The sequence below is a fragment of the Odontesthes bonariensis genome, chromosome 3 (genome assembly GCF_027942865.1).
Source record: "Odontesthes bonariensis isolate fOdoBon6 chromosome 3, fOdoBon6.hap1, whole genome shotgun sequence".
Taxonomy (NCBI): domain Eukaryota; kingdom Metazoa; phylum Chordata; class Actinopteri; order Atheriniformes; family Atherinopsidae; genus Odontesthes; species Odontesthes bonariensis.
Window position 1 is genome coordinate 28,447,078 of NC_134508.1, and position 13,010 is coordinate 28,460,087.

The 13,010-nt window shown below is 39.7% G+C and overlaps 2 protein-coding genes across 3 annotated transcripts in view; one reads left to right on the forward strand and one right to left on the reverse strand.

Annotated features, from left to right (window-relative positions):
- The window catches only part of col2a1b (collagen, type II, alpha 1b), a 47,024-nt gene extending 44,671 nt beyond the window's left edge, over window positions 1-2,353 (forward strand). Inside the window, exon 54 of one of the 2 annotated variants that reach the window (XM_075461409.1) lies at window positions 50-2,353. In XM_075461409.1, the coding sequence (XP_075317524.1) occupies window positions 50-196 (147 nt within the window). In that variant the 3' untranslated portion in view covers window positions 197-2,353. The remainder of the gene's footprint in view (window positions 1-49) is intronic. The other variant, XM_075461410.1, reaches the window with a different exon arrangement.
- Window positions 1,598-7,736, reverse strand: LOC142377374 (leucine-rich repeat-containing protein 3-like). The gene is made up of 2 exons (XM_075461411.1): window positions 7,577-7,736; window positions 1,598-5,691 (listed from the first exon to the last, which is right to left on the reverse strand). The coding sequence occupies exon 2, from the start codon at window positions 5,622-5,624 to the stop codon at window positions 4,761-4,763; it is 864 nt and encodes a 287-aa protein (XP_075317526.1). The 5' UTR covers window positions 5,625-5,691; window positions 7,577-7,736; the 3' UTR covers window positions 1,598-4,760.
- Between the last annotated feature and the right edge of the window lie 5,274 nt (window positions 7,737-13,010).

The following is a 13,010-nucleotide window of genomic DNA, read 5'->3' on the forward strand; positions in this document are numbered from 1 at the left end:
GAGGTATTGGGTCATTGAACAGCTGTTGTGTTTATTTCCCTCTGCACAGAAACACACGGGACAGTGGGGTAAGACAGTGATCGAATACAGGTCGCAGAAGACCTCTCGTCTGCCCCTTGTTGACATTGCCCCCATGGACATCGGTGGAGCAGACCAGGAGTTTGGAGTTGATGTTGGGTCAGTCTGCTTCTTGTAAAGAACGAGGGATCGAGAAGAAGAGAAAGAAGAAGTGGGAATTTAAAAAGAAATACAAAATGAAAGAGGAGCATGCTTCAGAAAATGGAGGAGAGAAAGAGAAAAAGAAAAATCAAGACACTTTTTTTAAAATGGGACTTCTTTTCTAAATAAAAAGTGCTTTTCCAAGTTGAACTCCATAGGATATCTGCACTAAATGGCAAAATGTCATTTCTTATTCATCCAGCATTGCCTCCTGTCAGCTCTCCTTACCCCAAGGACACCCTCCGTTCTGTAAAAGCCCCTCCTTCACTCTTTGCGAATAGCAGTCCCCCCATCTACCCCATGTCTATGAACAAAAAGGAGGAAGTATGAGGAGAGTACATGAACATACCAGGGAATAAGAGTGATAACAATGTGTGGGTTCTATTTATTTATTGTTTAGGTTTGGGTCCCAGGTGTGGTAGGACTGGGTTTAGCAAAATGATAAAAAGCCCAAAAAAGCATATTTAAAAGAAAAAAATAAACTCATCCATCAACTTCTTCTCTTACTTCCTCCTCTTTTCCATTCATCACATCGCTCCAGTATCATGTCCACTAAAGAATACATATATGTTTTAAACCAAAAATCTAGCTACATACTGTAGAGTGCAGATGTTCCTATTTCTACCGCCACAGTGTGTATCAAAATTTACTGTGTATAATAATAAAATCAATGGTGCTATTGTTGTAAAACAGTTTGTATTTTTTAACAACCAGATACTCACATGTAGTGACTTGTATATATGTATATATATGTATATGTGTGTATACATATATATACAGTTTCTCAGAGAGAGCATTTCACCCTGGGATTTTGGTTTTCAGGGTGATAAATGTCCCTACTTGCCCCTCCTCCCTCCTGCTTCAACCTCCTAATGACAACAAATATGCCCAATTCATTTTTCCAATCAACAATATTGGGAACAAACTTATTCTCCTTTGAGTTTCCGTACCTTTGTAGGCATTTTAAAGCTACCTCACCGAAAAACAAAAACTTCTCCAAGGCAGACATGTCAATGCCTCATCCAAAAAAAATCAATCAGTGTGACCATTAAGTTTGGTCATGAAAGCCCAGTGTGCTGCCCCCAGTTCATGGTGACCCCCATTCCTCTCCCCGCTGTCAGTCCCCTCACAGACCGCACGTCCTCTGCCACGGCCGACATACACACACGAGAAGTGAGTTCAGGTGTGTTTGACTGATTCTCCGGCTCCACAGCCAGCGCAGAGGGTTCATTTGTGTGAGGTTGTGTATATTTTATATTATTAATAATAGTATTATTATTAATAATGATAGCATTATTATTATTATTATCTTGACTTGTTTTTGTTACGTTTTAATTAATGTAAATTGGAAATAAAAGACAAAACAAGTAACAGGCTGACATTGCTTTTTATTCATGTTCTGTTTTGTTCCCCCCCCCACGCTGAAGTATCTGGGGCAGTGTTTTTTTTTATTATTATTATTTTCCTGAAAAGAAAAAAAATTATTTTCCCCTAAACATTCTGCTGTGCGCTAATTCCACTTGACGTTCAGCTGAGATTTTAAAGAAAAAGGCACAGGAGAGTTGGATGGATGTTGGGCTCAAAAAAAAGTTGAGTTGAAGGAGGGGGTGAAGGTTTATGCCATATACCTGAATATGTAAGATATATTTCCGATCATTTCTTGTAGCGCTAATGCATGGTAACGTTGGTAAAGCAGAAATGGAAACACTGCCAACCGTGATCAGCTCATTCTGTGAATTGATAATGTCTTCCTGTACCTCTGTTGCTTCTATTCATCTTCTTGCCTTTTTTTCAACCTACGGTAGCAATAAAACTTAGAAGCATTTCTATGAACATATTAGAGCAATGTTTCTTTTATTTTTTGCATATTTGCTGTTTTTTTTTTGTTTGTTTTTTGTTTATTTTTTTCCTTGAAATGACTTTTTGATAGTTTGTTTATTATTTAATGTACTTGTTTCCGATCTATGACTTGATCCTTGTTTGAATCATTTTTTGGTAAACAAACAGGAAAGTAAACAAATCACTGGGACAAAAATACATCACCAATAAAAAAAAAAGAAATACCCACAGAAAAAAATGCACAGCGAACATGTTTGCTTTTTAAGATTTGAGTTCTCGGCATCATGAAGCAAAATGTGGTTCAAGATTCTATTATTTGCACAGACTCCATTTTAGGAAACTAAACTGAGGCACACGTATTAGATGTATGGGTTTTGACAAACAGCAACACAAAAATACTCGTACTTTCATGTAAATTTACGCCAATATTGCTTCACAAGTTTGTCCACACAGTTTTGTTTGGAAAGTCACAGAAGAGTCCACCTTATCTTATTTTAGCCTGTGGTTCATCAACAAACAACAATATCAACTGATTGTATTTCACAGCATGTGAACAACACAGACTGGGACCAGTCTTTCTCTGAGGATTACAAAACATGTACACTACATTTAACACGTTACATTTAACACAGAGTTGACCTATTCTAAGCTCTGCTTCAGCTCTTATCATAAACCAATTATCAGATAAAGTTGGGTACAGTTATATTCTCTCTATCTCTCTCTCTCTCGCTCTACATATATACATATATATATATATATATATATATCATGAACACGCTGAAGTTTGTACACCTAAATCACATGTTACTCATACATCAAATCCTTTTTAGCAGCTCTGTGATGCTGCATGAATTCTTTTTTGAGTTGATGGTGATGGTGATGGTGTCAGGAAAAAAAATTTAAAGATTTGAAAAAGTTATGAATATTAATCCACAATAAGCCTCAGCTTTTTTTTGCAAAACGAAATTACACATGGGGACATCAGTATATACTTGCATTGACAGCAACAGTTAAATTAAAAACAAAGAAATATCATTTCAGTAATACTTATGTGATAATACAATTTTGTTTTGTTGACACTGCGATGATGTTAGATTGCACTTTTTGACCATTTAGGGTCACAGACTCTCCTCTTCACCTTACTAGACTTTAATTTTTAGTGAAATTCATGAATCAAAAAAGAAACAAAACACACAATCAAACAAAAATGTATTTGAGTGAAGGACTTTTTTCTCTTTAAAAAATCTTTTTCCTTTCTTTTGACAAAATATTTGAATATCTTATATTATGTCAGCTCTACTTATACTTCAATTGATCCAGTAATTCACAGGGTACAAAATAAATTGAGGGGAAATTTTAAAAGGTTAACATAGTTTTGTTTATTTTTAGCTTTTATTTACTGTTAATAATCCCAGAACCTGTTGGAAATGCTGTCCCAAATGCATCTTCAAGGATGTTAACCAACAGACTGACAGACGCCTTTTACAGTTTTGAATGCAAAAGTGAAAAAATCATATTAATTCATACCATACACGTTCCACTTAGAGGATACTTCAAAGGTATTGCCACAGCAAATAAGATTACAATTTAGCCCATTAAAACCGATTAAATGTGTCTGTTAATCCAGTCAGGTTTTGCTCCACATGTGCTTGAAAGCTGGGAAAGATATCCAGTGCACTTAAAGCACACACATCAGGACTGGCATTAATTTTAACATTGCACAAATTCAATGTTCTAATGGAGAAAACAACTTAATTTAATATCAAATGATTTGCTTATTTTTGCAGAGGTTGGAAAAACAGAATTAATTATGATAGAGCCAGTGAAGAAAATGGGAGAGCTAAAAAACAAACAAACAAACAAAAAGTCGAGAGATTAACTAACAGCTTTTGTCAGAATAAATGGCAGCACCACGAATCCATCCCTAAACTGGGTTGACATTTTCTGCACCAATCAATTAAATGTATGTTTATGCAACTTTCCAAATATGTTTAAGAGCTCATTGCAGCAGCTTACACACAAAATAGTTCACCTCCAGCTCTCATGGCTTTAAGAGGGAAAAATTAGATCAGCAGCACTCCACTAGTTTGGAAATGAATGGTGTAATGTTTGTGTATTGGGAAAGCCTTAAATAGCATCTGCACAAAAATCTAAATTATCAAAGTAAAAAAGGCCATAACAGTGCACATAAATATCACATATGCTCACACAATCCACGCTCAAAAGAAACAAGCAATTAGAAGAGGACGCACATTAGAGTATGCACACCTGACAAGCACACTCCAACTGATTAGTGCCTTTCAAGTGTTCATTAAGGGTCACCTGGTCAAAGTGCCCTGATTAGAGCTTAATGAAAGATAAAAGAGCACAGTATGAGAGGTGGTGGGAGACGAAAGGAGGGACTACAAACGCTGACAGGTTATTGAGTTCAAATAATCTTTTTCTTTTTAGATCTTTACCTCTGCTACACTTTTGTATTTGTCTTCTTTTCTCAGTGCAGATAGTGTAACAAATTCTTCATATCTTTTCATTAGAAATGAGAAAAACTTTGAAAAAATGTTTAGAAAAACAAATATAAAGAAATATTTCTATCAGAATGCTGTCAAAATGTTTGTCTTTTGTCTCTGTGTCTGCATCTTCCACACTTTGTTAACAGCAACTCTTCAACGTCAGTCACGTTCCATAGAGAATGACAGCCGAGCTCAGAAACCAGTGCTCAGAGTATCTGTCTCAGTGGGCATCTTGCATGGGCTGGGTAAACTCTTCAAGTACTCCATATGTCTGCGGGCCTCTGCCTGGTTCTGCCTGACATAGTACACAACGTACACAATGACCATAAAGAACCACACAAACATGGTCACCAGCATGGCTACATCAGTGGTCTTCCTCTGAAGGCTGCAGAAGTTCACTCCAGAATGCAGCAGTTTGACCAGTGGTTGACCTGCATGCTCACCCTGTGACCCCGGGTCATCCCACCTGCTGCCCTCACCCACCCCACGCACAGAGCTCTCACAGATGATCCCGTTCACTGTTTCGGGCTCCAGGTTAAGCGTCTCCATCAGCTCCTGGAGGGCACAGTCACAATGCCAGGGATTGTGGTAGACCCGAGTCTTTGCGCGAGTGGAGCCGAACTCCTCCCTGCTGGCCTGCCTCAGCTGGTTATGCGAAAGGTCCAGCAGGCGCAGGTCGGGCCCCAGATGTCGCAGAGCCCCAGTGGCGAGAGAGTCAATGCGGTTGTGGGACAGGTACAGGTCCCGCAGGTGAACCAGGTGGCTGAAGGCGCTCTCTGGGATGTTACGGATGTAGTTGCGTTCCAAGTGGAGGATGACGGTCTCTGGTGGGATCCCGTCTGGAATCTCCCGCAGCCCAGCATCCGAGCACAGCACGGTAGCAGTGTCCCAGGCACAATGGCAGCCATTTGGGCACTGAGAGGTCGCTTGACCCCACAGAGCCGAGAACAAATAAAACACCTGCAACCATGAGGAAAGATCCTGTCCTTTACCTCTCCCCCTTCCTCTTCGTCCACTGACAGTGGAACCTTTCTCCTGACACCAGCCTGTGCACATTGCCTCACCATAGCCCCCTGACACACATCAGGTCCCAGTCAGACTCACACCGATGCACCAGGAGAATCTGATAGAATGAGAGAATAGGGGTCAGTCGGAAGAAGATTACTTTGTCTCTAAACTTACAAACACATGCATTCAAAACGGGAGGATCACAAGGAGGATTAGAATGTTAATGAAGAGGAAGAGGAAAGAAGGTTAGTGGCTGAAGAGACGAAATAAGGGTTTATTCAGTAAAAAAAACACCTGTATGAACAGACGCTGCACTAAAATCTATGAGAAGATCATTCCTGTGGAGGAAGATACCTCTTGTCCTGCACATTGCACAGTAACTTATTCAGATTTGATGGTGCAGGTTAAAATTGGACTTTTAGAGGAGACATCAGCGTATTTTATTGCAGTGATTTTCCAAAAATTTAATCACAGTCTAAGCAGCAGTAATGATTGTTTAAGTGATCTAATAAAGTTCAAAACCCTTCTTGCATTTCTTCAATAGAAGGACATAAATCATTAGACATGATTATCTAGACTCCTCCCTGCCCCACTTGTGTTGTGCCCTTCCAGCAGCCCAAATTCAGGACCAGGAGAAAGGTGTCATATTAAGCTGATCAATACATGCTCATCTCATATACTCCTCTATTTATTTCCCCATGATACCACAGTTCCTTAATCATGTTCCAAGGGTGCGTTAGGGGTGCTTGTAGAGATGGAGGCTGGAAAGTGGAGGGATCAATAGCTCAAGCATTGCCTGTTACACTATTAAGGACAAGAACATCAATCCTGCCTGAGTTCCACAGTGTCAATAAGGGACAAAGCTAGAAAAAAAATTACCCAGCAGTAGTCTGGGTATTACCATCTGCTCCCCAATCCTGCAGTCAGGAGTGTAAAAAGGCATCGCAAAACTACTGCAGGATATGTTACATGTGTTATATGAGTTGAAGTATTTTTAAAACCATTGAGTCTCATCTGTTTCCCTGCGCTGTGTGTTTGGTTTTAAACAGCGTGGGTCATTGCAGTTTGCTCAGACAATCCAATCAGGTCTTCGTGAGAGAGGTACAGCCTTTTGATGCTCAGGACAGACATCACAAGAGACTTGAATATGATTAGAAGACTATCCTCCTAAATGTCAAGCACCTTCACCTTTTATAATAAAATCTAAGCTGTCATATGTCTCCACTCTCCGGGATAGACAGAATACACTAAAGACATCAACCCAGACTTAACAGAGTGGCCTAGATTTGGCTAATATGCCCAAAGGAGCCTGGGTAACAGCTCTGTGAAGCCCATCAAGTGGTCTGTGTGTCTCCTAAACTGAAGTGAGGATTTGTGCACCACTCGTGTCCGTTATTAACATACTGAATGGTGATGCATGCAAATCCCTGATTAACAAAATAATCATATGCTGCATGAATTAAAACGGGAGCGAGGAAGGTTGAAAGACAGCGATGAAGAGAGACTCCCAAAGCAAATAGAGCGGTGATTCCATTTCATTTCACCAGTTTGAGCATTTTCTACAGGACAGTAGATAAGTTTTAATGTAAGCGGTCATCCCTGGTAACCTACTTTAACGTTTTAAGATTAACCCGTAGAGAAGTCAAAACGTCTGCGGTGAAATTGTATTTAGACTAAAATGCATTAATCTGGGTAAACCGGTCAACTGGACTATCCGAAGATTATGAAATCCGGATTACAGCAGATCTGTTTGTTGCGGACAAAGCACATATCTGTTTTCTGCATCACTTTTCAACTTTCCAATGACAAAACATTGTGTTGTTGTATTGTTTCTGCTGATCGTCTTCAGTGCTCACACCATAAGCTTAACTTTATGCATGTTGAAACAGAAATACACGATTTCAGACAGGAACTAACTAAAAAAAAATGCGTATACTTTCGGTTTCACAAAAATCTAACTAAGGATAAACGGGCACAAAATGTTCGCGAAACAAACTTACCTTAAGTAAATGTTTTCTTATCAAGTTTGAATCCAATTTTTCCTTGGGTTTGTTCGGGCTACAGACAGGGGGGAAAAATCATCTTCTTCAGGGTCGCTCCATGTTTAAAGATGCCGTTCAAAGAGAATCAGCTTTGCTCCGTGGTTCATCGCGGACTGTGTCACCGGTGGAGCCAGTTGTAGCAATAAAGATGTGGGGCAAACTCTCCCTCACTCCCTCCGTGCGTGTGCATGTGTGTGCGTGTGTGTGCGCGCGCGCGCGTGTGTGTGTGTGTGTGTGTGTGTGTGCGTGCAAGAGGCAAAAACAAACACGAGGGGTGTGCCATCGTCACCTCTTCAAGCCATCGGCATCAATATCGGTTTTCTAAGAACACGCTGGTTACCTGCACCGAGCTATTAATTTAATTACCTTTCGGTATAATTAAAGTCTGAAAATCATTCTCCCAGAAAAACACGATTTAATCAAAGAGAAGTACACAGGCACATATATAAATGTTAGAAGACGGAGGCAAAATACACATGCTAAATAATCACGCTTTTTAATACATCTCTCGAAACCCGAATTCTAGGCTATCGTACTTTCAAAAAAAGTACTCAGAACCCTTCACTGTCATTGTGTTTCGTGCCTTATTCAAAAATCGATGTGAAAAATATGACCGCTGGGATAGGCTCCAGCACCCGCGCGACCCGACCGACAGATTCAGCCGGTATAGAAAATGAATGGATGGATGGATGGATATGAAAAATATGAGAAATCAGAATCTTTGACCTTCACAGTAAAGAGATGATGAAGAGGTCAATACAAATTAGTACAAAATTGTTTTGATTGATCACCTTCATGAGTCATGACACATTTGTGACCTGGCATGAGTGCTCTCTGACTACTTTAATATGCAGGAAAATGTCATGAATCATACGCTCTGACATTCACAGTCACCTGACCTCATGGCTCAACACCTGCTTCACCATGGCTACAACCATCATCCAAACAACAAATGAGGGAATGTGTTATGGACGAAAGTGTGTTTCAGTTTCACATAGTCTCAATGCCAAGGTGTAGGGTAAGTGTTCTGGTGGTACACAGTTGTCAACTTGTTCATTTTTCCTGTAAGAATCCCTATTATTTCTTATGATACTTGAAATTTAGATCATCCTACTACCAAACGATTGCATTGGGGATTTTTGTTCATACCTTCAAATATGTTGTCCTGTAAAGTACCACTCCTGCAATTAGCAAGAGAGAAAAACGAGTCATATGAGAATTTCCAAATTGGACCACATGTCAATCTCAAGAGGTTGGAGGAGGGTTGGATAATATCTTGAGCCAACTCTCTCAATTATTGACTATTCATGAACGTGTTCAAGACCAACATATGCCAAATTTCATAATGCCACACAACAGACACTCATTATTTGCCGGTTGCCTTGGTTATATTCGAGCTTAAACACCTGAGGACACATTTAGTCACTTCATGGTTGGGTTTAAGTGATATCTTCATTTAGCTGGAGTTAAAAAATGATCATAGTAGGAGACAAAATACACTATTTTTACAAAGCATTCAATATCCGGATGGATGTCATTTTACACTTAATATGCAGTTGCTCTACATTCTTCTAATTTACTTTCAGGTCATTTCTACCTGCAAGCACAATCATGAGGTGTATTTGGGAGGAAGTCCCACACACCTGCAAAACATTTCACATTTAACAATAAATATCAAAGCAAACACTGAGCCATGAGGTTAAAGAATGTGACACAGAGCAGAAAGAGAGGATTGTGCCGTAGCAAATATCTAAGGAAGGCTGGTAAAAGAAAGCCTCCATAATTCTTCAAGGTCTAATATGTGAGAAGTTTGCAGCGGATGGCAACTGAATAAGTAGCACTTACCTGGTCTAATGAAAGACCTTTTTAACCTTCATTCAAACAGCTGAATATGGAGAAAAACCAGGCGCCACTAATGGTCTGCCTAATGCCATCCAAAAGGTGATGCATGGTGGAGGCTGCATCATGCTGTATGGATGTTTATCCCCGGCAGGGACCGCTGGTTCAGCTGAGCAAAGTACAGAGAATTCCTGAATGTAAACCTGCTCCAGAGCACTTAAACCTGTGACTCAGTTTAAGCTTCACTTTCCAACAGGACAAAAAGCAAAAGCACACAGCTAAAACAATGCAGGAGCAACTTGGGGACCATTCGAAACCCCCCCCCCCACCCAAATCATGGGAGATTGTAATAGCTGCCAAAGGTGCTTCAACTAATTATTGAGTAAAAGGTCTGAACATGTATGTCAATGTTAATTCAGTTTTTCTTATGTAATAGACTGGTAACAATTTCTGTAATTCTGCTTTTGCTTTGTCATAGACTTTCTGAAAGCTACACGTCACCTGCAAAGTTTTGTAATTACAATAGATATGACACCATACAGAAAAATACTATTTTGCGTCTGTCAATGTCGGATAAATGGAAGTGCTGACTGATAGAGCTAAAAGAGAACATTGGAGGGAAGATGCCCTTAGTCTGTTCTCCCCTGTTTGTCCATGCTTCGTATTGGAGGTCATGCAGAGAGAGAGATGTCATTTGTAACAGTGTACAGAGAGCCACTGTATATCAAGTTAATAATGAAGATTGACTTGGACAAGCATAGCAGCTTATCCATTAATTTACAAACACGGGAGAGGCAGGACACACTCCAACCTAGTCTCACACGCATACACACGGAATTTCCAATTGAATAACAAGAGCATGGAAACATAAAGAGGCACAACAGTACACTATTTATGTATGTATATATTTATATATATATATATATAGATAGATATATAGCAGAGAAAATATTATTCATTGGGGTTTATTCTTAGAACAAGAACATTGCACTTCCTTGCTTTTTTTTATCATAAGGAGCAACAATCGGTCCCTCTATAGAAGAGCCCACAGGGAGGGAAAGGATGGGTCTGACAGCTATGATGGCATCTTATATCCCACCACTGTGTCCCCAGCTTGTCCTGCTTCCATCAGCCTGCGAAAGCCTATGGCATTTTCACTCCCAACAAATATCATGCAGAATGCTGCATCTGTAATGTTTTTTTGTCCCACTTTACAGATGGATTTTTGTGAACGTCTTGTCCTTGACAAGATGTTGTCTCCATATCCGCCAAAGACAAGGTTGTGGACAAAATGAATTGTGTGTGTGGTGGAGTGTGTGTGTGTGTGTGTGTGTGTGTGGGGGGGGGGGGGGGGTTAGATACTAAACAAAAGGCTGAATAATGAGAAAACATGTAGACTGAGAGAAAAATCCTTCAACTGCGAAAAAAAGTGTTTGTCTATTTTTTCTGGTGAATGGAGAGTGAAAAGCATTATGATGGGTGAGAAGTTCAATTTGCAGGAAGAAAAACTGAAATGACGAAAAAAAAAGCTGAGATGCGAACAGGGAACAGAGGTGGTTACGGAGATCCCATCAAGGATGATATAAGAGGAGGCACATCAAAAAACAAGTATGTGCCTAGGAGTAGTTTGCCGATTACACTGTTGGCAGTGCTGGAAAACCAGACTCCAGTGAAGTGAAGCTTTTTGGCATCAGCTGCTTGGTTTGGTCACAGTCCTGAAAGGGGAAAAGTGAATTAACCGCAAGCAAACTGATGAAGGCATTGGAAAAAATCTAAAAGCCAGTGCAAGAAATGTGTACATACAAATACACACACACACACATATATATATACATACATATGTATATTTACTCTATTATTTATATTATATACAGTATGTATACATATTGTATATATCTACACACACATATACATATATAGGCGTGTTCTGGTGAGTGTTCCCATGGAGCAGAATGGCCTGAGGTTTCTTTGAAAAGAAAGAAAAAAAGAGCTGTGAACATTTGTGACTAGGTTGTCAATTGCTTTGTATTGAATCTACTAACAGGTCAGGTTGAGGGCAGGTGTTTTGCTGAGGCTCTCAGTTGCCTTTTTCACAATGTGGTGAACTGGTACTTGCCAGGGCCAGAGTCATCTTAAAAATGCTTACGACCAAGGATAAACACAAAGGTTTGATTTGTTGCTGCGTCATTAGAAACCACAGCACAGATGGAAAAATCCTCCCTGCTTACAAAACAAAGTTTTAAAATAATTTTTGCTTTGTAAGTAATGTGTGTGACAGGAAAGAGCTTAGCCTGAAACGTAGCCTGAAATAAATAAGCACAAATTGCTTTTGAGCTTTTAAGGACACTTTGAATTTAAATAACATTCAGAGCATCTAGGGATTTCCAGTGAGCAGCAATCAAGCAAGTGCATTGGATCATGAATAAGCTCGAGACTGTGCATGCATGGGTGAAGTGGCGACTGGAAACTGAAATCAATACATATTTGGCTGCAAGTCAGTTTTTCTTCCTTTCGTAGTGATGATTATCTCGGAGCATCTCCAATTACGCCACCGTGATGAATGCGCCTCTGTATTCTGTTGTATCCTGCTTCGTAGAGTGAGATAAGCTGTGAAAAATGGTTATGTTTTTGCATTTCCACAAACAGTACAACATAAGTTGGCAACAATTACACGATGGACCACGTGACTATAAAAGGCTGTCACAAAGGTGTATAGATTGGATTGAGATTTTGGCTCCTGTCCAGCACAGGAGAGAGCAGTGTAATAACACTAAATGTTTGTGTGTCTGTGTGCAAAAAAAGAGAAAAAAAAGAAGATTGAACAAGAGGCGGGTATTTCCACAGCTATTAAAAATTGCCATTGCTCTCTCAGCTAAAAGGGAAACTTAAGACTAAAAATAGATCAGATGACAGAATATGAGCTATATTGTTCTGATACATTCCTTGACTTACAAGCATCTAATGTTTGCATTTCAAATCAGGTTTTTGTCTGATAATAGAGAGCACCTGTGGTTCAAAAAGGGAAAAAAATCAATTACTAATAAAGGATAGTATGATGTGAAAATGCAGTCTCCTCCAGTGAGCACAATAAATGAAGAAAAGCACAGTGAACAGCTGTAGGTTTCGTCCTCTGGGGCATTTACACAATGACACTAGCGTTGCACAATGATGGAAAAATAAAATGCACAGCGATGAAATTAAAGAAATATTGTACAGCAAGAGCAGCAGAAGGTCAATCTCATGGAAAACGCAATGAGGGAGGAGTAACAGGTAGAGCTAGGGGAATATCTGGAGTATTAATGAGAAAATTCAAGCTACATCCCCTGACTTTATTACTGGGAAATTGACTATGCCAGTAACCTTATCACGACACCGGCTGCCACAAGGAGCACCTCTTTGTGACGTTTGGAAATTCAATTTCTTTGAAATAATAGAGCCTCATTATTGACGCTTTGATCTTGTAACCAGCGGAAGTAGTCTCTTTGTTGTGCTGTGGTTAATGTCAGCAATGCTGGAAATGAAAGGCGGTGGACCACTGTCCAGGTGTCTATAT